Below are 26633 nucleotides of genomic sequence, written 5' to 3'. Positions count from 1 at the left end.
GACTTGGCTTTTTGTTTTCTTGTCCTTTTTATTAAAATGGGAGAGGCTCCAGGTGGAGCGGAATGTGCTGCAATTAAGAGCTCTCCTAATTGAGAGCTGTATCAGTTAGGATTCTTCTGTGTTCAAGTGGGAAAGAATCCAGCCCATCTGGCTAAACCAAGCTGTATAAAGGGGAAGCCGAGGGCCAATCAGATCGAGCCCTGAAGGACGCAGAGGCTTCAGGGATGTTCCCCGGCCTGTGTCTAGCCTCCCTGGGGATGGGCTCTGTTCTGAGATGGACCCTCCCTTCTTGTGGTGGCCAGGCAGCAGCACAGCTGTGGTCTCCCCACTCCTTCTCCAGAAGAAAGAGAGTACACCCCACACCCACACAGAAGAAAGGATACCCTTCTCTCCCAGACTTCAACAAAAGCCCCTGGGGGGCCAGGCTGTACTTCTCAGGTAGCACTTTATAGATGGGTAAACTGTAGCCAGCCCTCTCAAACTCCCCCAACAGCTGCCCCAGCAGCCAGGTCAGATCAAATGAGAAGAGACTTGGCCTTCGAGGCCACTGAGGACTTGGGATCTGGCAAACTCAAATTCTAGTCTCTGTCCACCTTAATATGCTCTGTGAGCTTGGGCTGGCTTCCACCTCGACCTCAGCGTTCTCCTCTATAAGATGAGGGGGGTGATGACGGCATGATCTCAGAGGGCTGTTGTTCAATTAGTCAAGCTGCAAGGCGGTAGATTCCCTGGGGACATCTGAGCACAGCACTGGAGATGGCTTCCAGGAGAAAGCCATTGCCTTCTCGAGTCTGGATTTTTTTTTTTTAATTCTCTGCTAAGGTCCAGGTCCAGAGTTGGTGTCTACTAGGTGCTGGCCTGCCTTCACCGCCTTTCTACACCTTGTGAACCTCATTTTTTCACAGGAAGAGGCCAGGAAGTGGCTCAGCCCTTAGACAGGCGATGGGACCCCAAGAGCCTTAGAACACTGTTATTCTCATGTTTAAGCTAGTGATAGAAAGCATTGGCACCCCACTCCAGTACTCTTGCCTGGAAGATCCCATGGATGAAGGAGCCTGGTAGGCTGCAGTCCATGGGATCGCTGAGGGTCGGACATGACTGAGCGACTTCACTTTCACTTTTCACTTTCATGCGTTGGAGGAGGAAATGGCAACCCACCCCAGTGTTCTTGCCTGGAGAATCCCAGGGACTGGGGAGCCTGGTGGGCTGCCGTCTATGGGGTCGCACAGAGTCGGACACGACTGAAGCGATTTAGCAGCAGCAGCAGTGGTGCTCCACCTAGGGCAGTAACATAAAGTTTCCTTTTAAAATACGTTTATTAGAATCAAAAGGGGCTTTCCAGGTGGCGCTAATGGTAAAGAACTTGCAGGAGACATAAGAAACACAGCAGATTCTATCCTTGGTTCAGGAAGATCCCCTGGAGGAGGGCATGGCCACCCACTCCAGTATTCTTGCCTGGAGAATCCCCATGGACAGAGGAGCCTGGCGGCTATAGTCCATGGGGTTGCAAAGAGTCAGACACAACTGAAGCAACTCAGCACACACACAAAGCCAACATAAAGGAAAAGTATTATAATAGCAGCGGTGAGGGGGTACAGGTTGATCCATTCCACAGACATTTGCTGAGTTGCCCAGTTACTGTTCCAGACACCGTTTCAGGAGGAAATCACAGCAGGGAACAAGTATAATAAGTCAGCAGGAACCCCCTGCCCTGGGAACTCACATTCTAGGGCACGGGGTTGGCAATAAAATAAGTGCAGGAGAGAAACAGGAAACAAGTGTCACACGGTGGTGATGCTGATATGTGTGGTGGGGGGGAGTCAAGGAAGAAGGCAGTGGGGAGTGCAAGATAGGTGTGTCTGGAGGTCAAGGAAGTCTCACAAAGGAGCTGAACACGAAGCTTGAACATGGAGAGAAGTAGCTGCAAGGATATGTGGTCAAGGCTGTTCCAGGCAGAGGAGTGGCAATAGCAAAGGCCCTGGAGGGGAGAGAGCCAGCAGGGAGGCAAGTGTGGCTAACCCGACCCATGGAGAGGAAGGGGATGTGGCTAGAGGACAGGGGTAAGGTGCTTCTTCGGAGTTCAGTGAGGAGCCTGAGGTGGACTGAATTCACTGGAGGGAGTGGGACAGAGGAGAGATGTGAGCTGGATCTGGTTCTGCCATCATCCCTCTGGCTGCTGTTTGGACAGGGTCTGGGGGAGGCAGGTATAGGAGTGTGAAGAGGCCCCTGCACTGGGCCTGGGGAGGGGCAGGTGGCTTGGACAAGAGGGTGGGGCGAGAATGTCAGCTTCTGGGTGTGTTTTCAAGGTGGAGCCCATGGGATTCGCTATTGAGTGGATGTGGGGTGTGTGGTGGTGGGCAGAGCGAGGAAGCCAGGTTTTTTTTGCCAGTTGTTTTGTTGTTCAGTTGCTCAGTCGTGTCCGATTCTTTGCGACCCCATGGACTGCATGCATCCCTATCCTTCTCCATCTCCTGGAGCCGGAGTACCTAGAAAATGGGCTTCCCAGGTGGCTCAGGGGTAAAGAATCCTCCTGTCAATGCTGGAGATGTGGGTTCAATCCCTGGGTTGGGAAGATACTCTGGAGAGGGAAATGGCAACCCACTCCAGTATTCTTGCCTGGAGAATCCCATAGACAGAGGAGCTTGGTGGGCTCCAGTCCACTGGGTCACTCAAGAGTTGGACAGAACTTAGCGATTAGACAACCGCCACCTAGAAAATGGAGTTTTCATTAACTGAGAGGAAGATGCAGGATGCCAACTCTGGGGAAAGAAGACAGGGACGTGGGATGGAGCAAGATAAGGGAGGTCTCCAGCACATGGATCTTTGAGCTTCGGAAGAGGGCCAGGCCGCCGGGCGTCCGTCCTCAGCAGCTAGAAGCCGCTGGTTGGGGTGACATTTAGAAGCTGGGGGCTGCTACAGAGGAGAATGGGGGTCACCGAGGAGGAGGAGGACAACCAGGCAAGTGTGGTGTTAGGGCAGCCAAGAGAAGAGGGTGCATCAGAGAAGAGGGAGTGGGCAGCAGGGACAAATCCTGCTGGAGGGACCACACGGCGGAGGAAGGGGGTACAGAGGCAACAGGCAGGCCCGAGTCCAAATGCCGCTACTGCCCTTGCCCAGCTGCTTGACGTGGAAGTCACCGCTCTGAGCCTCGTTTGGCTCATCTGTTAAATGGGGGAAAGGCAGGGAGGCACGGGGAGTGCTCCATACCTGTGGGCCCGCGGGCTGATGGGGGTCCAGCCCCGGGCGCTGGGAGCGGTGTGGACTCGCAGGACCCCCTCGGGGCGGGGCGGGGCGGGGCAGCGCTGACGCAGCCCCGGGACTGAGGAGCGGCGCTCCTCCCGCAGGCCTCCCTGCCCTGCCCGTCCGCCGCCTGCCGCCCGCCGGGCCCGCGGGGCCGCGTTGTCCGCCGGCCGGAGCCGCAGGAGCCAGAGGTACGAGTGGCTGGGCTCCGGGGCACTGACCGGGGGCCACTCCGGGCCCGGGCGGGGAGGCGCGCTCCGAGAGAAGGAAGGGGTAGGGGCTGCGGAGGGTTCGGCCGCCGCCCGCCGGGACCACCTGTTCGGGAGGGTCGCTCTCGTGCACACCGACTGTGCGCGCTGGTTCCCGACCGCCGCCTCCGCCCCAGAGGCACCCGAAGTTGAGCGCGGCGGCTGGGCTGGGAGCCCAGCCCGAGAAGGGAGCGCGCGCCCCGCCCGGGAGCCCTCCAGGCAGCGCCTCCCGGGCCGTGGTCCCCGCGGCAGGAGCAAAGTGGCCGTGGGGGCGAGAAGCCCGGGTCCGAGGGCCGGCTCCCCTGGCCCGCGCTGTGCCCTTGGGCGAGCCGCGCCGCTCTGCCTGGGGGCGTGTAAAAGTCCCGGAGGCCTCGCCGCCCGCCGCGATCGCCCTTGGCCCCGAGGGGCGCCGCTGGGGAGAGGGGTCAAGGGGAACGGCCAGCTGCGGGGCAGGGAGTAGTGGGGCGGGGGGTAGTCTGCCGGGGGATGAGAGGCGTCCCCCTGGGCCTTTGAGGATGCTGAGGCTTTGGACGGCGAAGGGGGGAAGGGCTCTCTCCAGATGGAGGGACCACCCGGGTCGGAACTGGGAAGTGGGGAGAGCAGGGTCTAAGCGCTCCGTCCTGGGGATCCGGATCCGCAAACCACCCCCTCTTTCCGGCGTGCTTCTCTCCTCCAGATGGGAAACGTCGAGTCCCAGTGGGAGCTGTGGTGCCCTGGCAGAGGCTCTTTCCGGGAATGTCCAGTCTCAGTCCACGCCCCTGGGCTCTAGCCGAGTCCCCGGCCTCAGTTTCCGCTTCTGACACGTGCGGGGCAGAGGTTCCCACCTCCCGGCCGGACGCAGCCGAGCCCCCAGCTCTGAGAGGGTTAGGACCTCCCCTGACCTCGCTGCCCTCTCTCTGGAGGACACCCTTTTGGTCTCCGCCAAATACGGAGTGAGCGACGGCTCCGTGGTGGCCCTTTGGGGGTCTCTGGGCTCCTTCGTGCCCTCCTCCATCAAACCCCCCGGGGCACCTGGTGTGCTACCCCTCTGGCACCCCCTCCAGCCCCACCCCAGCTGCCCAAGGACTCTGCCTTTGTTACCACCTCCCCAAGATGGGGGAATCACCCTGCCCAGAGGGACAAAGCAGGACCCAGGCTGGCGGCGACTGTCCCCTCCTGCTCGCATCCCTGTTCCCACAGCCAAAGAGCCCAGCAGCCAAATCAGGCCCAAATAAAAAAGGAGAGTCAAGATGGAACCTTCTCAGTTGCTCCTTTTCCTTCCAAGCCTGTTTCCAGTGCCCCTCATGCCTGTCCCTGCTTGTCCACTGTGGCCGCCCCGTACACCGAAGTGGAAATTCTTTACCATTTTGTTTTGCTTCCTTGTACCCGTTGAAGCCCTAGAGCTGCCTAGGCTAGTGGACTTGCTCCTGCTGTGTGCGAGGGCTGGCAGCGTCTTTCAAAGTGAATTGTGCTTGGTTGCTCATCCAGATCCCAATTCTTTGAGACCACCATGGACTGTAGCCCACCAGGCTCCTCTGTCCGTGGGGATTCTCCAGAAAGAATACTGGAGTGGGTAGCCTGTCCCTCTCCAGGGGAACTTCCCAACCCAGGAACTGAACCAGGGTCTCCTGCATTGCAGGCTGATTCTTTATCAGCTGAGCTGCCTTGGGAAAGTGACTTACTTGGAACTTAAGGAAGTTGTGACACACCGCATCATCAAGTTGGCCCCCTTCAGCCCCTTCCATGGGGCCATGGAGGTCCAGCTCTTCAGGGACCCAGGGCAGCAGAGAATGCTGTTCCCTGTGGGTCTGAGTTGGTACCAGGGCAGAGTGAGACAAGGTGGCTGCCAGGGGCATTTGTAACCAGATGGGAAGAGGAGTGGATGAGAAAAGGGGAGCTTAATCTGTGAAAATAGCTCTTCCCCGCCCCGAACCCCTCCCCCTCACCCCACCAGCTGCTGCACCTCCCGGCGGGGATGGTTCCACCTTCAATCTGGCCACCAAAGCTGTGCTCATTACTATGCTCAGAGGTGCGCCCTTACCTCCTGTTGACTGACCTGCCCTGCATTCTGTTGCCTTCCTCCTCCTCTCCAGATTGGAAGCTCCTGGAGGGAGGAAACTTGCAAGCCTGACATAGTAGGTGTTTACTGCCTTTTGCTTGAATGAATGAACTGAAAGTAGGGGGGGGAATTCCATATTCACATCACTTGGAGATATGCTGTGCTTAGTCACTCAGTCATGTCCGACTCTGTGACCCCATGGACCATATATACGCCAAGCTCCTCTGTCCATGGGGATTCTCCAGACAAGAATACTGGAGTGGGTTGCCATGCCCTCCTCCAGGAGATCTTCCAACCCAGGGATCGAACGACCATCTGAGCCACCAGTTATCACCTGGATATAACTATTGTTAAAATTTGCCAGACTTTTTAAAAAACACATTGGTACATATTTGAATGGGCTTCCCTGGTAGCTCAGTGATAAAGAATCTGCCTGACAATGCAGGAGACTCAGGCTCCATCCCTGGGTCAGGAACATCCCCTGGAGAAGGAAATGGCAATGCACTCCAGTACTCTTGCCTGGGAAATCCCACAGACAGGGGAGCCTGGTGGGCTACAGTTTATGGGGTAGTAAAGAATCAGACACGACTGAGCGACTAAACAACATATTTGGATACCTTGTTTATACAAACGTTGCAAATTCCTCGTCTTCCTCTAATTCTTTTTTCATATTTTTCAATGCTTAGACATTGTGACTTCATATTTAGTCAATGAGTTTCATTTGACATTTAGGTTTTGTTGGGTGTTTTTTTAATATTTGGCTCTTTTAGATTGTGTTACATTGAGTTCATAGATAAATTTATGCATTGCCAGATATTTTTTTCTGGAGAGGGAATTACCTGGTAGTCAGCGTCGCATCAGCTGGCTCTCCAGAGGAACTGTGCCGTTGTGTACTTCCTTAGGCTGTGAACGTGCATTTCCTGTTATTTCCTGGAAATGAAATTACTGGGGTCAAAGAGTATGAACATCTAGTATCTTTGGGTGATTCCTGCTCACTTGTTTGAGTTCATCAGTGAGACGTTTGCCCCTTGTCTGGTCTCTTGGTGGCAAAGATCTTCTCCCAGGTTATGACTAGCTATTACTATTTTTGCTGCTGATGGTGTGTGTATTTGAGCAACACATTTAAAATTTTTATTTTACTGTATCTGTGCTTTTGGATAAGGGAGACTTGGCTGCATTTATAAGCTGATGGGAAAGAGCCAGGCGAGGGAGTGGCTGAAGTCCCTGAAGAGGGAGGGGCAGGTCAGGAGATGAAGTCCCAGAGGATGCTGGAGGCGGGAGAGGGCTGGAACTGGTCCAGAGGGGGGCCTTCTGAGCGGGTGAGGACAGGGGGTGCGAGGGAGGGGCTGGGAGGGCATCTTATGAATCGGCTTTGATCTTCCCAGAGAAGAAAGTAAAAAAAGCATCATCGGCGGGTTCTGGACCTGAGGCCCCCAGCACCCTATGCTGTTTGCCAACCTCATTTCCCTTGAGTCCTCCTTGTTTCCCTGGGAGGTAGGAGGTGTTATCACCCCCATCGACATTGAGGGAGGAGAAGTGCCTTGAAGAATTCCCCCTGCACTCACCACCTGCCCTTGAGAGTCCTCCCCGAGCCTCCATCTCTAGTAGCTAGCGAGAAACAGTTCCCATCTTCCTGTGTCTAGAGCTTGGTGAGTGAGCATCCCTTCCTCTCCTGCCTGCCTCTGTTTGTCTTCCCTCTGGACAGACCCCAGTGGAGCCAGGAGCTTCCAGTTCTGCAGAGCTGGCCACAGGGACTAGGAGGGCCCCTTCCACTCCGGGCAGTGCCCCAAACTCTCCTCTCACCCAGCAGGAACCAGGTGCTGCAGGGGCAGCAGGGCCTTCTGGATATCACACCTGTGCAGAGTCTGAGTTGCTGGGTAGACGTGAAGGTAAAACAGAAAAGTAGTCCTTACAGTCCATGAACAGCTTGATTTCAAAGTGCAGACACCATCGTCCCAGATGCAGCTATGGAGCCCAGAGACACCCCCACCCCACCCTGGGTGTCTGTAGTCATCAGTTGCTTTTTTCCAGAAGCTTCCAAGGCAATCTCCTGATTTGATGGCGGGCTACTGTCTCAGACAGTAAAGAATCCGCCTTCAGTGCAGGAGACCTGGGTTCGATCCCTGAATCCAGAATATCCCCTGGAAAAGGGCATGGCAGCCCACTCCAGTATCCTTGCCTGGAGAATCCCATGGACAGAGGAGCCTGGTGGGCTACAGTCTATGAGGTTGCAAAGAGTCGGACACGACCAACACTTTCACTTTTCTTCCCATTGATCAAGCCCCCACCTGATTCCAGGGCTTTTGTTAACCTGATCTTTTTTTTAAACCCCATCAGCCCTCTTGAGCTGTCAGTCCCATCGTACAGATGAGGACCTGAATGTCAGCTGCCTCCTCTTGACCACAGCAAGATCTGAGCCCCTGGCCACAGTGCAGTCCCAGCTTAATGGGACTGGGCTACAGACAGAGTTATTTCACCTGGTAGAGGGTGTTTGAGTCCCAGCTGGGCCTAGGTTTCCAATCTTAAACTGTAATCGATGATAAGAGGACCTGCCTCACGCAACTACTGGGAAGATTACGTGAGTTACTGAAGGAAAAACCACTCTAACCGGTGGCTGTGCATGGTAAGCCCTCAGGAAATATACACCATTGTTATTATTAAACCACATAGCTCCATTCCTGACGGGGAGCTTTTAATAAATGCTAACTCGGCCACACCCGTCTCTCTTCTGATGAGAGGATGGGAAGGAGGACCAGCCGTGACACTGGAGAGAACTTGGACTTTTTAAGTTCTTGAGACCAGTGATGACCTGTATCGAGAACAGATTGGCATTTCCTTTGACCTAAGCAGTTCATTTCTAGGAAGGGTCCTGCAGAAGTAATTAAGGACGTGTTGAGAGATCTAAGTGCTAAGATACCACAGTGTTGTCTGTAAAAGCAAAAAGAAGCCACATTTCCAGCAGTCAAAGTGCAAAGTGAAAGTCGCTCAGTTGAGCCTGACTTTCTGCAACCCCATAGTCCATGGAATTCTCCAGGCCAGATTACTGGAGTGGGTAGTGTTTCTCTTCTCCAGGGGATCTTCCCAACCCAGAGATCTAACCTGGGTCTGTGCATTGCAGGTGGATGCTTTACCAGCAGAGCCACAGGGGGCTCAGCCACAGAGGGGCTCACAGGGGGAAGCCCCTCCAGCAGTCAAGGTGGGTAACCCTGGAGAGGTAGGGTGTGGAGCTGTGTCTACTGACATAATAGAGGAACAGCGTGTATTTCCAAAGGGTTTAATTGAGGTAGAATTTACAGCCCATTGCGTGCGTCCAGCTTGATGAGTTTTAGGAAATGGGTCTGGTTGTGTAACCACCACCACCTGGTTTTAGGAGACAGGGGCCCCGCATATTTTTAAGTGAAAAATAAAACAAGGTGTAGAACAGTGTGGGTAAGGATCACTTTCTGTGCACCTCCTGGACACAGCCTGCGTAAACACTGCTCCGTGTGAGTGGAGGCGGCAGAAAAGGACTGGAACGCATATGCCAAAATGCTGACGTGCCACATACCCTCACCTCAAACCTTCAAGATAAAGAGCAAAGCAAGAGCTGTTCACTGAGAGTGGTGACTGGACGTCCCCTCCTCTGCCCCCCAGGCATGCACGCGCACACACACACATACACACACATCCCTCTAGAAAAACTGGGAGCCCCACCAACCATGATCCCACTGTTGGCTAAGTGTCTGTGTATACTCGCTGTGGAAACACAGAGGCAATACTCAAAGGTATGAAGAAAACCATGACAGTATTTTGATGGATTCTTGGCAAATGGCAGCTAGTCTTCCCCACGATGATTGAGAGGTTGCTGGGTCGGGAAGGTGGAGGGACATTTTGGGAAGAAGGAAGAGCTTGTTTCAGAAACTTGGTGTTCCCAGAGCCTGGTGCCTTGAGCAATAGAGAAGAGCTGGGTTTTCTTGCATGTTTTTAACCATCATTTTCAAAGGCATTGAGGATATATTGGGATGGCTGTCCTGTATCCCTCACCACTGTCAGGCATCACGCACTTATCGTGCACCTGCTGTATGCCAGGCCCTCCAGGATTTAATATCAGGCTGAGTGGGCAGCATCTGGCTTGGTGCCCACTTTCCTGCAATCCCAGTTCACTCCAAGACCAAATTCACCCCGGTGGTTCCCCCATAGGACTTGCTCAGGGGCTCTGAAGGTCTGCCAGGGGTCTGGGCTATGGGGGAGCACAGGGTTTGTGGTGAGTGCTGTTCACACTCCTTTGGAAGGTAGCCACGAGCTCCTCCTGGTGTGGATGTGTGCAGAAATGGGGGCCCAGCCACAGTAAGCGCCAATGTCTGGGTGGCTTCCTAGGTGAGGAGAGACGGGGGCACACATACCTGGGTGGTGCCTATCCCACCTCCCCGCTTCACTAGCCCAGCAGCCCCTTTGCTCTGCACCTGAGTTTTTCATTTGTAAGAGGGGCCACTGCGGTGGACATGGAGACCCAGGGCACGTGGTGTTCAGTGGGGTGCCTGGTAGGCGGTGTGTTCCAGACAGATGGCGAAACTTCCTTCGTACCTTTTCTGCTCAGGAAGTTCCTGGGCAGGGGAGCATGGAGGGATGTTTTGGGAAGAGGAAAGAGTGGGTTTCAGAAGCTTGGAATTTCCAGAGCCTGGTGGCTTGAGCAATAGGGCAGACGTCAGCTCGGCTAGTCTGGAGGTCATGCGCCCGAGCGGGCAGGGCTGGGGAGGCAGAGCTTGCAGGATCCCAGCACTGTGGGGTCTGCGGGCTTGTGTGGGGCTGCAGCGGGAGGCGGCCACGGGAGGTGGCTGGGATGGAGAGAGCTGGGCTGGGCTGGGCTGGGGAGAGGGAAAGAGGGGTAGAGGGGAAATCTGTTTAGCGGAGCTGTGTCCCCACTTCCCTCTCTCTACCTCCCTCTCCCCGGATCATCACAATAGCCCTGTGACACATTCCTGTTGCTACACATCCCCTGTGATTTAGACTCAAAAAGCAGCCAGATCTTAAAGATTTATTTAAGACATCAGTCACACTAGGGAATTTCCTGGCAGTCCAGTGCTTAGGATTTGGGGCTCTCACTGCCAAGGTGGGGAGCTAGGATTCCACAAGCCACACAGGGTGACCCCCCCAAAAAGTCAAGCTATAACCCTTTCCTCTTCAACATTGCCCAATGGCACCCCCTGCCAATCAGTTGTCAAGTCCTCCCTGTGGCCCTCAAGCCTGCTCCCCACCCCAGCCCAGTGTCCCCTCTATCTCTCTGGCCTCTCCTGGTACTTTGGTGACTCCACGGTCAGTCCCTGAGGCACACATGCCTCAGGGCCTTTGCACTCGCTGACTTTCTTCCCTGGGCACCCTTTCCCCAGAAATCCATCCAGCTGGTGCCTCACCTCCTTCTGGCATCTGCACACATGTCAGCTTTTCAAGAGAAGCCAACCATAACCATCCTGCACCCCACCCCTGGTCCTCCCAGTCCAGGGTCTCTAAGAGCAGATGTCTGGGTGTCCAGATCCGTGGTGAGTTACCATTCCCTGCACTGAGCAGAAGGTGACTTCACCCTGATCCTGAGAGCTGGAGCCCAGGCTCTACTGCAGAGTGACCCTGGGGGGCCGGGATGGCCTCAGGGAAGAAAAAAGCCTCTGAGACTTTCAGATGCAGACATACCTGAGAGTAGATCCTGGCGCCACCCCCCTCGACCCCTCCCCCCGACAGGTACTAGCCATGTAGTGTTGGGAAGGTCACCTTTCTCTCCTGGGACAGGTGCATACTCAGGCACTTGAATATGAAGGGACACGGCATGCAACCATATTTTGTGCCCTTGGATGGTGAGGCGGGATACGTCAATTACACATCCTGACCGTTGTCCTCTGCGGGCTCAGGGTTTGCCGGTTTGCAGATGCCACTCCCCTAGATTAGTTGCTCATTTGATCCTGGCTTTCTGGGCAGTTTAGGGATCATTCATGCATTCTTTCAGAAAATATGCATTAAGCACCTTTGATGTGCTAGGGTCTGTGCGGGCCATGTGATGAGTCAGAGTGGCCTTGTTCCTGGCCCCCTGGGAGCGGACATTGTTTTCCAAGATATCAGGGTCACTGTGTGCTTAACCAGTTCCTTCAAGGAAGACCTTCGGTTGTTTCTAATCACTTGCGGTTGCAAACAAACTTGTGACTGGTACAAATATCACTTATCTGTAGGATAAATTCACAGAGTGGGACTGCGAGGCGAAAGGGTACGTGAATGTGTAATTTTGATGGATGTTGGTCCCTTACCCTCCACCCCTACCAGCACTGTATGGATGCCTGTTTCCTCAGAGCCTTGCCTGAAGGATGTGTTGTGGGAGTTTTAGATTCCTGCAAATCTGATGGGTGAGAGATGCTATCTGACTGTTTTGACCTGCATTTTTCTTACTTACGAAAAGCTCCCCCATCTTGCTTATCTGTTTAAGCATCAGCGTGTGTGTGGGGGTGGGTGTGTGTGATGTGACCTTGGCTCAGTTTCTTTTGGATTGTTCGTTTTTCCCCTTGATTTGTGGGATTGCTTTCTAAGTTAGAAAAATGAGATGTCTGGCATCTGAGAGAAACAAAAGCCATCCCAAGCTGTCACTTGTGTTTTTTACTTTCTCGGTATTTGGCGAAAGGTTGCAGGGAAATTTTTTCTTTTCATGACTTCTAGATTTCATGCATAATTAAGAAAACCGTCCCAACTCTGTTTATTAAGGAATTCACTTGTGTTTTGTCTGAAACATTTATTATTACATTTGGGATTTATCCTAGGCATATTCTGAGATATCAACTCATCTGGTTCTTTTTCCCTGCTGGCTTCCCTGCTTGCCCAACAGCTGTGTTAAAAGGTCCATTTTTACTGACGCATTTGTAGATGCTGCCTGTGTTGGATATGCAAATACCATACTCTTTCTGTGCTTTGTTTCATTCCCCTATTTACATGCAAAAACTAGGTTCTTTTAGTTATTGGTGCTTCATCTGTCAGTCTCTGAAAGACCAGTCCTTCTTCATGTCTTCCTTTCCTCAGAGTTTTCCTGTAGGTTTTTTGCTTACTTTTCTTTGTTCAATTTTATTTTATTTCTCTATTTGGCTGTGCTGAGTCTTCGTTTCTCTAGTTGCAGCGAGTGGGGCCTACTCTCTAGTTGCTGGGCTCAGGCTTCTCATTGCAGTGGCTTCTCCTGTTGCAGAGCACAGGCTCTAGGTACATGGGCTTCAGAAGTTGTGGCTCACGGGCTTAGTTGCCCTGTGGTATGTGATCTTCCCAGGCCAGGGACTGAATCTATGTCCCCTACAAGAGCAGGCAGATTCTTTACCACTGTACCACCAGGGACGTCCCTTGCTTATTTTTTGATAAACTTTAGAATCAGTTTGTTGAACTGCAGAACCGAGTGCAGTTTATCCATCGGCTAAGATAACATCGACATCTTTAAAAAGCTGAATCTTCTGTCCAAAAACATGGTGCAAGTTTCCACTTGTTCACGTGTACTTTGTACTGTCAGCGGCTTTAAATTGTTGTTCACATGAATGTTGAACACCTTTTGTTAAGTGTAACCCTAAGTATTGTGACGGTGGTTGTGAGTAGGAGTCTCTTCATTGTATCTTCTGCTTCTAGCTGCTTTTTTATATTTGTGTATGTGTCTGTTTCCTATCACCTTATGGTATTTCTTTATTAGCAGGAGTTTTTCAACAGTTTCTCTTGACTTTTCTAGGTATATAGTAGTATTGTATAAAAACAGCAGTAATTTTAGCTTTTTCTATTTGAGGTTTGGTGAGGGGGTTGGTTTGCCCCCTGTTTGTATCATAGCTTCACTGGTAGCTCAGACAGTAAAGAATCTGCCTGCAATGTCAGAGACCCAGGTTCGATCCCTGGGTCAGGAAGATCTCCTGGAAAAGGGCATAGCAACCCACTCTAGTATTCTTGCCTGCAGTATTCCATGGACAGAGGAGCCTGGCGGGCTGCAGTCCATGGGGTGGCAAAGAGTTGGACACAACTGAGCAACTTCCACTTTCATTCAGTTTTTATAGCTCTAATTTCTCTCTCTTGTTGAGTTGCTTTGATGAACACCTCCAGTGCCTGTGAGGGTGCTGGACACTTTGTCCTTTTCCTATCTTCAGCTAGAGTTACCTCTAGCTGAGTGTTCACACTCCTGTATGTATGTATGAAGCTGAGTGTTCACACTCCTGTATGAAGCTGGCTCTTGGCTTTGATGTTGATATACATAATTTTCTTAAGGAAGTATCCACTGATTCCTAATTTATGCAGGAAGTATTGGAAACCCTGTCAAATTACTTTAGCATTTCTGGGGGATAGTATGGTTTTTCTCCTTAGATCTATGAATATGGTGAATTATATTAAAGACATCCTAATATTGAACCATCCTTGAATTCCAAGAATAAAACCCACTTGGTTTGGTTTTGTTTTGTTATGGCACGTGGGATCTAGTTCCCTGACCAGGGATTGACCCAGGGCCCCCTGCGTTTGGAGTGTGGAGTCTTAGCCACTAGACCACCTAGGAAGTCCCAACCCACATGGTTTTGATTTTTCATTGTTTTGATGTGCTGTTGAATTCTGTCTGCTTTTTTTATTTAGGATTTTTACAGTAGTATTCATAAGTGATATTGGTCAGTAGAGTGTCTTGTGCAATCTTTGTCAGGTTTTGATGTCTATATTATACTAATTTAAATTCTTTATACTTAACTTAGACTTCTCTGGTGGCTCAGTCAGTAAAGAATCCATCCATCTGGCAATGCAGGAGACCTGGATTCAATCCCTGGGTCAGGAAGGTACCCTGGAGAAGGAAGTGACAATCGACTCCAGGATTCTTGCCTGGAAAATCCCGTGGATGGAGGAGCCTGGCGGGCTACAGTCCATGGGATTGCAAGACTCCGATATGATTTAGTGAATAAACCACCATACTTAAAATTTTTAAAAGTGTTCTTTCTTATATTTTACTATTTAACACCTTTAAAAGCATTGAGATCTTCTGTTACGTAAATTCGTAAAATTCCTCTCTAAAAATGTCTTGTTCCTTTGTTTCTTAATGATCTTGTATAATTCTATTTCTTATGTAAAAGTTGGCCTGTCTAGACTGACTGTTCTGGGAGCAGTCTTGATTTATTACATTTGTCTAGAAATTACTTTTTTCAGGTTTCAGATGTTATTTGCAAAGCACTATCTTACGATTAAAAAAAAAAAAGTTTTCCTCTGCTTCTTTGGTTCCTTTGCCATTTGGCATGACTTAGTTTGCACTGGGTGCTCACTCATCTCCTCAGTTCTCTTGTCTTCTTAATTAGGTTAATTGTGATTTATATATTTCATTGAATTTTTTCCCAAAGAGCCTGTTTTTTGGCCTTATGTCTTAGTTCTACTGCTTATCTGCTTCCTGACTTTTTTCTACTGTAATTTTTCTTTCCTTAGTCTTCTTGTTTATTTTCTAACATTTTAAGGAAATGTTTAGGTTCTTTTTCTCCCATTTTTCGCCTGCTGCTTGCTTTCTTCTTATCGGCCCTGTGTTACTTGTCACATGATTGGAGGCTATAAACATTCTTCTGATAAATCTGCAGCTGTGTCTTGTAGATTCAGATTCTTGGTATCTTGATATGGTTGTTTTCTAGAAATGCCACAGATCCCGTTTGTACTTCCCTTTTGGCTCAAGAATTGTCCAAGAGAGAGGTTTTGTTTTTAAAAAAAAGTTCCTAACTTTCACGTTAATTTCTCATCACACACTGCTTTGCATTTATAAAATGTATTTTTTATGTTTATGGGTTTTGTTGAGGTTTTCAGTTTTCATAAATGTTCTCTTGAAAGTGAATTATTTATTATTAGGATCAAGAATTTGATATAGAGTAGTACTTCTTGATTATTTTGTAGATCTGAATTATTTTGTGTTTGATCTACTTGTTTCTTGGACTCAGAAAGGTGAATTACAGTCTGTTACTAGTGTGTTGCCGTCTGTTTATCCTGACATCCCTGTAATTTCTTCTGAAAATTGCTGCAGTATGTTTGACGCCTTGTGGATTATACCAGTTAGCACTATAAGTGGCCTTTCTTTGGTTCATTTAGAGATTCCTGGCTTTAACTGCCATTGTCAGATACTAAGATTATGGCTTCAGCTTTGTTTTTGTTTGTATGTGTCTTTAAACGTTTGCTCATTCTTTTACTTTTAACCTTCTAAATCACTTTTTTGATGTATGTCTCTCAAACACAAGATAGAGTTGGAATTTGCTTGGATCTAAACTAAAAAAACCTTTTCCTTTGTATAGATAAGTTAAATCTGTTTATATTTATTGATATGGCTTAGGTCTATGATCTTCCCAGTCATGCTGTGTCCATATGTATGCATGCCTTTGTGCTTGCGGGAGGGCTACATTCCTTTTTGTATATAATATATACACATATGTATTTACTTGTTTGGCCCTACTGGGTCTTAGTTGCATGTGAGATCCTTCGTTGCAGCATGTGGGATCTTTCGTTGTGACATGTGGGATCTTTCGTTGTGACATGTGGGATCTAGTTCCCTAACCAGGGACTGAACCCAGGCCCCCTGCCTTGGGAGCACAGTCTTAGCCACTGGACCGCCAGGGAAGCCCCTGGGAGGGCTATATTCTGATGAAAACAAACAAACAACCCAAAACAAAAAATAGGAATCTTTCTGATATTTGGGAAAGCTTGTAATTTGTTCGAGTGGCTCCATTTTTTTATATTTATCCTTCATATAATCCTCTTAGTCCCTTCTGTCTTTAGATGGTGTCTATTGTTTCTCTTCTATGAATAACAATACATTTAACTTGCTTCTTCTCCATCCTCCCCTTTCTCTAGTCACTACTCATTTCAGCCGATACTGTGCTGAGTAAGGCGTATGTTGTTTCCATCCAGTGCTTCTGGAAGCTCTCAGTCAGGCAGTGTTCCTGACATTTGCCACTTCCTGCTCATTCGGTGACAGGACCACCTGAAGAGATGTCCGCAGCTCGGAAAAAACCTCTTGAGGCACGAGTGAAGCGCTCTGAAGAAGTGTTGTGCCGCCCACAGTTGATGGAAAGTGTGAGCCAAAGATTAATATATGGTTGCCCCTTAGTATCCATGCAGGGAGCCCCAGCAGCTACCAAAATGCTCCCCCACTCAAGTTCAATCATGTAAATTGGACCTGATGCTGCCGTGTGGGAAAGCACAGACAGTGACACTGAGGTGAAATCGTTCAGAAGAATCGGGTTTTACGTGTGTGAACTTCCAGTAACGCCTTACTCAATTTATTTCACTTATATTCCTTCCTATGGAATTCCTTCCTTCATACCATTCCTTCCTTCCTTCCATCCTATGTATACACAGATGTGATAGGTGATTTAAAAATCTAACTTAAAAAAAAAAAATTCTTGCAAAAGAAAAATCCTACATAATAAGAAAGCAGAGTGGTTTTGCTTAATTGGCAGCGTTTTTATTTTTTAGTGGTTCATGACGGTTCATCTTATTAGATGCAATAACATTGGGTAGTATTATCCTTCTGTGTATCACCTTTGCACTCTAAATATGCTCAAACTTTTACCGCTTTAGTTTTTACCCCCTAGCAGTTAGAGATGAGGCAACCAGAACTTGTTCTACTTTCCACCTTCCTTTTGCCTGTCCTACCAATTTTTTTTTACATTCTTACATCGTCTGACTAGACACCACTGTCGTTCCATCCTGGCATCCTTATTCCTGCCTTTTGGGGGGATGGAGAGGAGCTGAAGTTAAATATATTCAGTGCTGTTACTAAAGTTAGCCCAGTCACCATTCGGTTTGCTGTGCTTATTACTCATAATACATTATTGCCCAAGTCCTTATACTTTGAAACTTGGTGTGTAACCTTTATATTTAAAGAACAGCTTGGCTATACACTCAACCCTCCAAATCTCTGGGTTCCACATCCACACATTCAACCAACTGTGGGTCTAAATTCTTAAAAGGAAAAAAATTCCAGAACATTCCAAAAAGGAAAACCTGACTGTGCTGCACACTTGCAACTATTAATGTAGCATTTACATTACTGAGCGACTGACACTTTTACTTTTCACTTTATATTGGGTATAATAGATAATCTAGAGATGATTTAGAGAATTTAGGAAATGTGTCTAGCTTATATGCAAATACTACACCATTTTATGTCATGGACTTGAGCATCTGTGGATTTTGGTGGCTGTGGGAGTCCTGGAACCACTTCCCTTCGTGGATATGAAGGGATGACATATATTACTTTTTGGCTCACAATTTCTTTCCTGGAGGATCCTGTAGATGTTGCTCCACTATCTGTCATTGAGTGTCTGCTGAGAAATCTGATACCAGCCTGACTCTGTTTCCTTCATAGGTCTTTCTGTGTGCATGATCCGTCACTCAATCGTGTCTGACTCTTTGTGACCCTACGGGACTATATCCCACCAGGCTCCTCTGTCCCTGGGATTCTCCAGGCAAGAATACTGGAGTGGGTAGCCATTCCCTCCTGCAGGGGGTTTTACCAACCCAGAGTTCGAACCTGGGTCTCCTATGTTGCAGGCAGATTCTTTACCATCTGAGCCACAGGTAGCTGCCCAAAGATTTATTCTTGTGTCTTTATAAAGTTCATTCATTTTGCTAGAAAATGTCTTGAGACTTACCATTCTGGGTCACTGATCTCCAGTACTACATGGAGTACTGTTTCGATTCATGAAATGAAATCTTCCCTTATTTCAGAAAAGTTTTCCTGAATTATAATTTTAAATGTTTCTTCTGGTCCATTGTTTTCATCTTCTTCTTTAGAAACCCTAGTTATGCATTTGTTGTATCTCCTTTACATCTTTTCTCCATCTTCTTGAATTCTTTCATCTCTTTATTTCTATCTGGTTTTGTTCCCTTTTCTCATTTTAAGCCCTGTGCCTCTTACTGTACTTCATGTCTGCTCTCCCTGGGTTTCGTGTAGTTTGGCCTTCATTTCTGAAATGTTTTTGTCTTTTTCTTCTAGTTCTTTCCTGAGGTCTATCAGTTCTCACCTGTTGTCTTCATATCTTTTTCAAGAACTTCCCCAGTTCTTGTATTTCTGCTTTCTGGTCTTCCTTCAAGTGGGAACTACTTTTTTCTCAGGGTTTTTTATTTTAATTGTTTTCAGTTCATGCTGCCATTTTGGATTAGAATTTTTGTTTGTTTTGTGGCGATATTTTTATAGTGACTCATCTTTTTACATAAGGGAACACCAGTGTTCCTTTCCCTCTTCATTCACGTAGCATCTTTGGATGGATGTTGTGTTTATGCCTTTAACAATTTTTTTTTTCCCTCTATTTGAATTAGCAGAATTTTCCTGGACCAGCAACTAACAGGAGGTTTTGATGGAAATTGGGAGAGAGGCCAGGATCGTTCTCTAGATTTCTCTACTGAAAGACTCCTTCTGTTTTTACAGGAATGGATTGTTCCTTTAATATACGATCTTCCTCTGCAGCTTCCCTTCTGTTGCCTCTCAGAACCCAGCCTGATTCAAGAGGCCACCACCTCCAACCTTGAACCCTCCTGGTTCATTAAGCCCTTGGCTCCTGTCTTATTTGTCTTCCTTTTTTTAATTTGTTTATTTTTTGGTCACACCGCATGGCATGTGGGATCTTAGTTCCCCAACCAGAGATCACACCCATGACCCCTGCATTGAAAGCAGAGTCTTAACTACTGGACCAACGGGGCGGCCCTCGTCTTCCTTTTAGAAGTGGCGATTGCTATGACCCAGCACTACTGGGCACCCCCGGTACCACTCTCCTCCCCACCCCCACTGCCATATCTGCTGGTCTCGGGTGCCTTGTGCAACACTTACATGTGACTTGGAGTTTATGAGTTTGTCCTGCTCCTGGTTTCTTTCCCTAATGCTGTAGCTTGTGGTTTATTTTTTTCCTTTCCCTCATGGCTCAGTCTGACATCAGTAGAAGAGGGAAGACTCAGAACTAAGAATGTGCCTCGTTCCTCTTGGAAACAGAGGGCTCCTCCTCCTATTTTCCCATCTGTCATAACCCCCCAAGAGCAAGACGCTGCCTGCTGGAGTCTGGCTTCAGGAATTTCTGTCCTCGGAACAATTTAGGGGCTTTGGAGGGGGAACACTTTGTAACCTCGGCTCTGAAAACAGCCACTTGTACCAGGATCACTGCCTTTTAGTATCTGTCAGTCTTACTTCTTGAGTAGAAATCATTTATGCCCTGAAAGAGTGGGGATGGGGTCTGCGGGAGGACCGGACAGCAGATCCTCCAAGTAGGGTTTGGAAGCTGGAGATATTGATTTTTCACACCAAGGAGGGTCTGAATTCTAAGACCAAAAGCCCACCCCCCTCAATTTTATTAATGTAAAGGGCATGGGGGCAGGCCCAGGCCCAAGGTCACAGAGCCAATCAGTGGTGGAACAGAAGCTGTCAGCAGGGACCTGGGTTTGAATTCTATACTCCATTTCCTAGCTGGGTGACCTGCCCCGGGATCCCTCGGTGTATAGCCTCCATATCTGCTCAGCCATTAACTTATCAGGGAGGTAGATCAGCACAGGCCCCGTGTTCCCACAGTTAGAACTTTCGGTCAGTCCGGCTCTCCCCTCCCCATGGTGCAGGAGGAACCTGACGCCCAACAAAGGAAGGGGAGTTGCCTAAAGTCACAGAGCAATTCGAGCGGGGCTGGGCAGACCTGCACGCACCCTCCCGCCCCAGTGCCTCTAGAATGGCCCCTTGGACAAGTCCCTTTCATTTTCTGAGGGTTAAACAGGGGAGCGGGTGCAGGAATGAGCTGGAATGACCCTACAGCCCTCACTGGGGATCAGGCTGAACTGAGAAACACGCTGGCCCCTGGTCTTAGGGTGACCTGTCGGGGACTTCCCTGGTGGTCCAGTGGCTAAGACTCCACATTCCCGATGCAGGGAATGTGGAGAGGGGCCCAGGTTTGATCCCTGGTCATAGAACTAGAGCTCACAGGCCACAGCGAAGATCAAAGACCCCACGTGCTGAGACCGAGACCCAGCACAGCCAAATGAATAAATGAATAAAATAAATTAATAAAAAGAAGAGAGGACTTCCCTGGCAGTCCGGTGGTTAAGACTCTGCACTTCCACTGCAGGTGGCTCAGGTCCGATCCCTGGTTGGGGAACTAAGATCCCGCAGGCCATGCGGCAAGGCCAAAACAAAGTATTTAAAAAATTTTAAATCATTCTTTTTAAATTAAGTGACTGTCACAGAAGTGGAGGACAGGTAGTCGCTTGCATCTGCTGAGTCCAGAGCTGCGTCCTGGCTCCCAGGGCCAGTGGGAGGGAAACACTGGAGAAATTGCAACCCTGATGTCTAGTTGCATGTGGGCTGGTGTGAGAGCCGAGTTCTAGTCCTGCCTCGACTGTGATTCTCTGCGTGGGACTGAGCATCACTAAGCCTCCATTTCAACCCCTCTTGTGTGAGGGGCTGGGTGAGTCGCCTCTAGTTTGGGACAGTCGGTGGCTCCTAAGCCCAGTAAGTGCCAGAGAGCTCCCATCCCGCATTTACCAGGTCTTGTCCTCATCTTCCCCCGATGAGCAAGCCACCAGCATCCATGGCGCCTTCCGCACTCTGGGAGCAGAGTGTGGGGCCATCACTGTGGCTGGCGAGCACTGCACAGCCAGTGCCCAGACCCGAATCCCGTGTCCACCCCCAGAGTTGGGAGTGGAGTCTGTGGGGCAGGGGCGGTTCCCCAAAGGAAATCGGGGTGCAGTTATCAGAAGTGGGAATGGATGCTGGACCACCCAGACCAGCAGACGGCCACCCTGTCTCCCCTGGGGACCCCAGTTATACATGACTTATAACCCTTTTCTCTGCCATGGGCTGGACGCCAGCCCAGCGAGGGTCAGAGGTGGAGACTCCCTACTAGGGGGCAGAGATGGGTGTAGGCCATGGTCAGGGGTGATGAGCACCAGGTCCCAGAGCCTTTTCTAGACATATGAGCCTGATGCCATGCTCCTGAGGTAGGAGCCACAGAGCTGGTGCTAAGGGCCAGCTCAGATGGGGACTGGTCGGACCTTCAGCCTTCTGTCTCTGCCAGCCCTGCACTTCTTACCCTTCCTTCCTCCCTGAGCTGGACCACAGTGGGTCTTGATGATGGAGAGCCACAGAAGGACTTAGAGCTGGGGCATGACTGCAGTTAAGTGCTAACGGGGAATATCTCCCCAGGGCAGGGCTGGAGGTGGCGGCCGGGAGACAGGAGAAGGTGGCAGGAACGCGCCAGGCAGGACTGACAAAGGCCAGGACTTGGGCTGTGAGGCTCTCCCGGGGACTGGAGAGTGCTTTGGGCCTGAGGTCACACGGCTACTGGGCTGTGGCCAGCTTCGCGTCATAAACGGTTTCCATTCCCGAGTCTTGGGCTCCGGCACCAAATACGGTACTGCTGCTCGAGTCTGGCTCCTCAGCCACAGCCAGCACATCCTGCCTCCTCGACAGGCTCCTATCCCCACCCCGAAAACACACCCCATGGGAGAGCCAGGACCCTCTGGGCCCCCACACAGCCCCGACCTCGCTCCATCCGCCGCCCGTCTGTGTGCACTCAGCAGTGTGGTTCACAGAGGATTAAAAATACTCAGGACCAAAATAGCCTCTCTCCCTGTAGGGGAAAACCAGGGCCCGGGAACACAAGGTTACGGGTTGACATCAACGGCTCCGCCACTCACAGCCCAGCTGGGGGATCCCAGGCAGCTCTCTCTGACCCCCCAGTTTCCTCCCCTCATGTGCTCACTGACTATTTCCTCACTTGTTGATTTGCTAACTCATTCATCTGTTGATTCATTCATTCACTGATCACTCATTGATTGGCCCCTTCATTCACTCGCTTGCTCTTTTACATAGGTACACACCCACACGCTGAGTCACTCACTTACTCAGTATTTATTTATTACATACCAAGACCCAGGCAGTATTCTAGACACTAAAAAAATAAATAAACCTACACCAGACATACGAAAATACCTGTCCTCATAGGGGTTATGTTCCAAATAAATAACCAAACTGACAAGTACACAAAAGTACCGTATATTAGAATAAGTACTAGGGAGAACAGACCAGAGGAGGAGGCTGTGGGGTCGGGGGGAAGCTGGGATCGTAGAGGGGCCAGGGCGGCGGGGAGGACGTGGGAAGATGAAGGAGCCAGCCCTGTGAACATCTGCAGGAGAGCATTCCGAGCAGAGGGAATAGCAGGTGCGGAGGCCCAGAGTCAGCAGTGTGGGGGGATGGGTTTGAGGAAGAACCAGGAAGCCAGGTGGTGATGGGGAGAGAAGCGGGTGTGAGGTCTGGGTTGGGGGACGTGCCACCCCCTCATGAACTAGGCCTCCCACCTTACTCATCATCTGAGCAGAGAAGCAGCCTGGCCACACTTGTGTTTTTAAATCGTCCCCCTGGCTGTTGCCTGGAAAATCCCATGGACAGAGGAGCATGCTGCTGCTGCTGCTGCTGCTGCTAAGTCACTTCAGTCATGTCCAACTCTGTGCGACCCCATAGACGGCAGCCCACCAGGCTCCACCGTCCCTGGGATTCTCCAGGCAAGAACACTGGAGTGGGTTGCCATTTCCTTCTCCAATGCATGAATCTGAAAAGTGAAAGTGAAGTCACCCAGTCAAGTCCGACTCTTAGCAACCCTATGGACTGCAGCCTTCCAGGCTCCTCCATCCATAGGATTTTCCAGGCAAGAGTACTGGAGTGGGGTGCCATTGCCTTCTCTGACAGAGGAGCATAGTAGCTTACAATCCAGGGGGTTGCAAGAGTCGGACACGACTTCACTTTCTTTCTTTTCTTATCTGGCTGTTGAGTGAGTGAATCAGCCCATGAGTCCGTTTCCTGTGTGACTTCTGTGTACCCGACGCTGAGCCGGGCCCTGGGGAGAGAGGTGTGCAGGTCTCCTCCACGCTCATGGCTGACTCCCTTCTCATCAAGTGTCACCTCCTCCAGGAAGCCGCCTGCTCCCGCTCCGCTGTCAGTTCCGCCATCATTGGGTTCATTGCCTCTCTCCACGTGATCTCCCCTTGAAGCCGAGCACTCCTCCACGGTAGAGCTACACCTAACTCTTCTCTTCTCCCCAGCATGTTCCCCCAGGGGCCAAGCGAGTGGAGGACCGAATGAACAAGTGAGCTGCAGGCCCGGCCTGCCTGGCCCCTGTGGCTGGGAACCAGCCTCACTCTGTCTCTCGCCATCTTTTGCAGATGGATTTGCGGGCATGGAGAGCATGGGGAAGGACCCGGTTCCTGCTGGCAGAGAAGGCTGGCTGCTGACCCAGGGTGTGTCTCCAGGAGGCCGGCCAGGCTGCCCGGTTCCCCATCTCGCCACCATGGGCCGCCCAGGCTGGTCAGTTTCCAGCCCATGCCATAGCCGTGGTTCCTGGCCTCAGCCTTGGGGAGGGACGGGCCCCACTGGGCAAGTCACAGCCTCCTGGGACCCCGCTGTGACCACAAGACCCCTCTGTCCTGGGGAAGGGTTGACGGTGGCTCCCCAGGTTGCACCCAGTGCCCTGCCGCTTGCACCCAAGCTTCCTGGCCTCTAAAGTGGAAACTACACAACTGCGCCCTGGCGTTACTGAGGCCTGGATGGATGTGGATTCAGGACAGTAAGCGCTGGCCAGGATTCTGTTCATAGGACTGTCCGGGTCGACATGTACCGAGTCCCCAGGCACCAGCACATTCACATGGCCGCGCCATCTCTCTGCAGGGCAGCATGTCTCAGTGGTGAGAGCACAGACCTGGAGCCAGGTGGATTGGGTTCAAACCCCCTGCCCTGCTACCGGCCAAGCAGAGGACTCTGCATGAGTTACCGGACTTCTCTGTGCCTCAGTGTTCTCACCATGTAAAAGAAGGATGATTCCCGCCCCGCAGGGTAGCCGTGTTTAATGACTTAATATGTTTGAAGTGCTGAGAAGGCCCCCTGACATGTGCATGGTGGGCAGTCAGTATTCGCTGAGTGAATGAATATAATCCTTGCTCCAGTGTGACCGTCCTGCAGCTGGTTCAGGCAGACACAGGTCCCATGTGTCCCAGGATTCACACGATCCCACTGCAAGCCTCTCTTTTTCCTCCCAGCCTCCTGCAAGACACCCAGGAATGTTCCTCCTGCCGGCCAGCCACAGCCTGGGCATCAAGAGAGAGTGAGGGTCCGAGGGCAGCGGTGCTAGTTAGGTGACAGAGTGACAGCTTATATAGCACAACCTCCCTGTCCCCCTCCCTCCAGGTGAGGGCTGGGAAAGCCAGGGGCCCAGGAGACTCTGTCATGCCCACTCCAAGGGCTTGGGGACCCAGCAAGCATGCCCACGTGCCTAGAGTCCGCCTGTCCTGCCTCTGAGTGAGCTTGCATGCCGGCATCTAGCCCCCCAGGCCTCCTGCTGAAAGTCCCTGTGGCTGCGGGCAGCCCTTCCTCTTAGACCAAATCCAGGCCCAGCTGGTGGAACCGAATGGGGCTGAGAGATGCCTGCATTGGGTCTCAAAACAGAGGCTGGCAGTTCAAAGGGGACAGACCTTGCAGAGAGAGGCCAGAGCCTGCGCTGGGCCCATGCTGGCCTCACATTGTGGGTGGCACTGGCCCAGCCCTTGGGGAACTCACCAGTATATCAGAGTGGAAGGGCCTCTGCCCAGATCTCAGCCCATGGCCTGCTGCTCCCACTGTACAGCCGAGGTCAGACAGGGGGCCCTGAGCATCTGGCCAGCCCGTGGGGTCTGGAAGTCCGGGTCAGCCATGGCTGGTGTCTGTGGGCAGTGTTCTTGGGTCGGGGAAGCCAGCAGGCTGCCTGAGTGTGGTGCTCATCTCTTACAGACCAGCCGATTCCTGCTGGAGGCTCCTGACATCTGGGGAGATGACTTCGGCGCCCCCCGACTGCCTGCTGCGGCTGCTCCGGGACACCCCGAGGCAGCGGGTCTGCACCCTGTTCATCATTGGCTTCAAGCTCACCTTCTTCGTCTCCGTCATGGTCTACTGGCACGTCGTGGGAGAGCCGGGGGGCCAAGGACAACTCTCTAACCTGCCTGTGGACGTCCCCTGCCCCCACATGGTCCCCCCGACCCCCCCGCCCTCCGGCATCCCGCCTCCAGGCAACATCTTCTTCCTGGAGACCTCTGACCGGACGAACCCCAACTTCCTGTTCATGTGCTCCGTGGAGTCAGCTGCCAGGGCGCACCCCGAGTCCCCAGTGGTGGTCCTGATGAAGGGACTGCCTGGCGGGAACGCCTCCCGCCCGCGGCACCTGGGCCTCTCGCTCCTGGGCTGCTTCCCCAACGTCCAGATGCGCCCCCTGGACCTGGGGGAGCTCTTCCGGGACACGCCCCTGGCCGCCTGGTACGCGGCTGTGCAGCGGCGCTGGGAGCCCTACCTCCTGCCGGTGCTCTCGGACGCCTCCAGGATCGCGCTGCTGTGGAAGTTCGGCGGCATCTACCTGGACACGGACTTCATCGTCCTCAAGGACCTGAGGAACCTGACCAACGCGCTGGGCACCCAGTCGCGCTACGTCCTCAACGGCGCCTTCCTGGCCTTCGAGCAGCACCACGAGTTCATGGCGCAGTGCATGCGTGACTTCGTGACCCACTACAACGGCTGGATCTGGGGTCACCAGGGCCCGCAGCTGCTCACGCGGGTCTTCAAGAAATGGTGCTCCATCCGCAGCCTGAGCGAGAGCCGCGCCTGCCGCGGCGTCACCACACTGCCCCCCGAGGCCTTCTACCCTATCCCCTGGCAGAACTGGAAGAAGTACTTCGAAGACATCAGCCCCCAGGAGCTGACCCGGCTACTCAATGCCACCTTCGCGGTCCACGTGTGGAACAAGAAGAGCCAGGGCACACGCTTTGAGGCCACATCCAAGGCCCTGCTGGCCCAGCTCCATGCCCGCTACTGCCCCACGACGCACAAGGCCATGAAGATGTACTTGTGAGGGGGCCTGCCAGCTCACCTCCCTGCACCTGGCAGAGAGGAGCTCTGGGGCCCGCCTTCCAAGGGGAGGTGAGATGGGAGGGCTGGAGACGGGGAGGCTGGGCCGCTGCAGCCCCAGGGTCTGGGGCAGGTGGTGGGGAGGACGGGGAACTGTTGGCCAGAGAGCTGTTACTGGAGGGTGCGCTGCGGCCCCTGGGGCCTGCTCTGGTGAGCCAGAGCCCTGGGCCCATGTACCGTC

The 26633-nt window shown here is 51.6% G+C and overlaps 1 protein-coding gene and 1 long non-coding RNA gene across 2 annotated transcripts in view; one reads left to right on the top strand and one right to left on the bottom strand.

The window, feature by feature from the left end:
• Positions 1-5353, bottom strand: part of LOC139183263 (uncharacterized) — a 15502-nt gene extending 10149 nt beyond the window's left edge. Inside the window, exon 1 of the long non-coding RNA XR_011566885.1 lies at positions 5150-5353. This is a non-coding gene — a long non-coding RNA (uncharacterized lncRNA). The remainder of the gene's footprint in view (positions 1-5149) is intronic.
• Positions 3343-26633, top strand: A4GALT (alpha 1,4-galactosyltransferase (P1PK blood group)). The gene is made up of 4 exons (XM_019961932.2): positions 3343-3431; positions 8645-8722; positions 23692-23766; positions 25289-26633. The coding sequence occupies exons 2-4, from the start codon at positions 8649-8651 to the stop codon at positions 26394-26396; spliced, it is 1257 nt and encodes a 418-aa protein (XP_019817491.2). The 5' UTR covers positions 3343-3431; positions 8645-8648; the 3' UTR covers positions 26397-26633.

The sequence above is a fragment of the Bos indicus genome, chromosome 5 (assembly GCF_029378745.1).
Source record: "Bos indicus isolate NIAB-ARS_2022 breed Sahiwal x Tharparkar chromosome 5, NIAB-ARS_B.indTharparkar_mat_pri_1.0, whole genome shotgun sequence".
Taxonomy (NCBI): Eukaryota; Metazoa; Chordata; class Mammalia; order Artiodactyla; family Bovidae; genus Bos; species Bos indicus.
The sequence above is the reverse complement of the archived record's forward strand: the minus strand, read 5'-3'. Positions and strand labels throughout refer to the sequence as shown.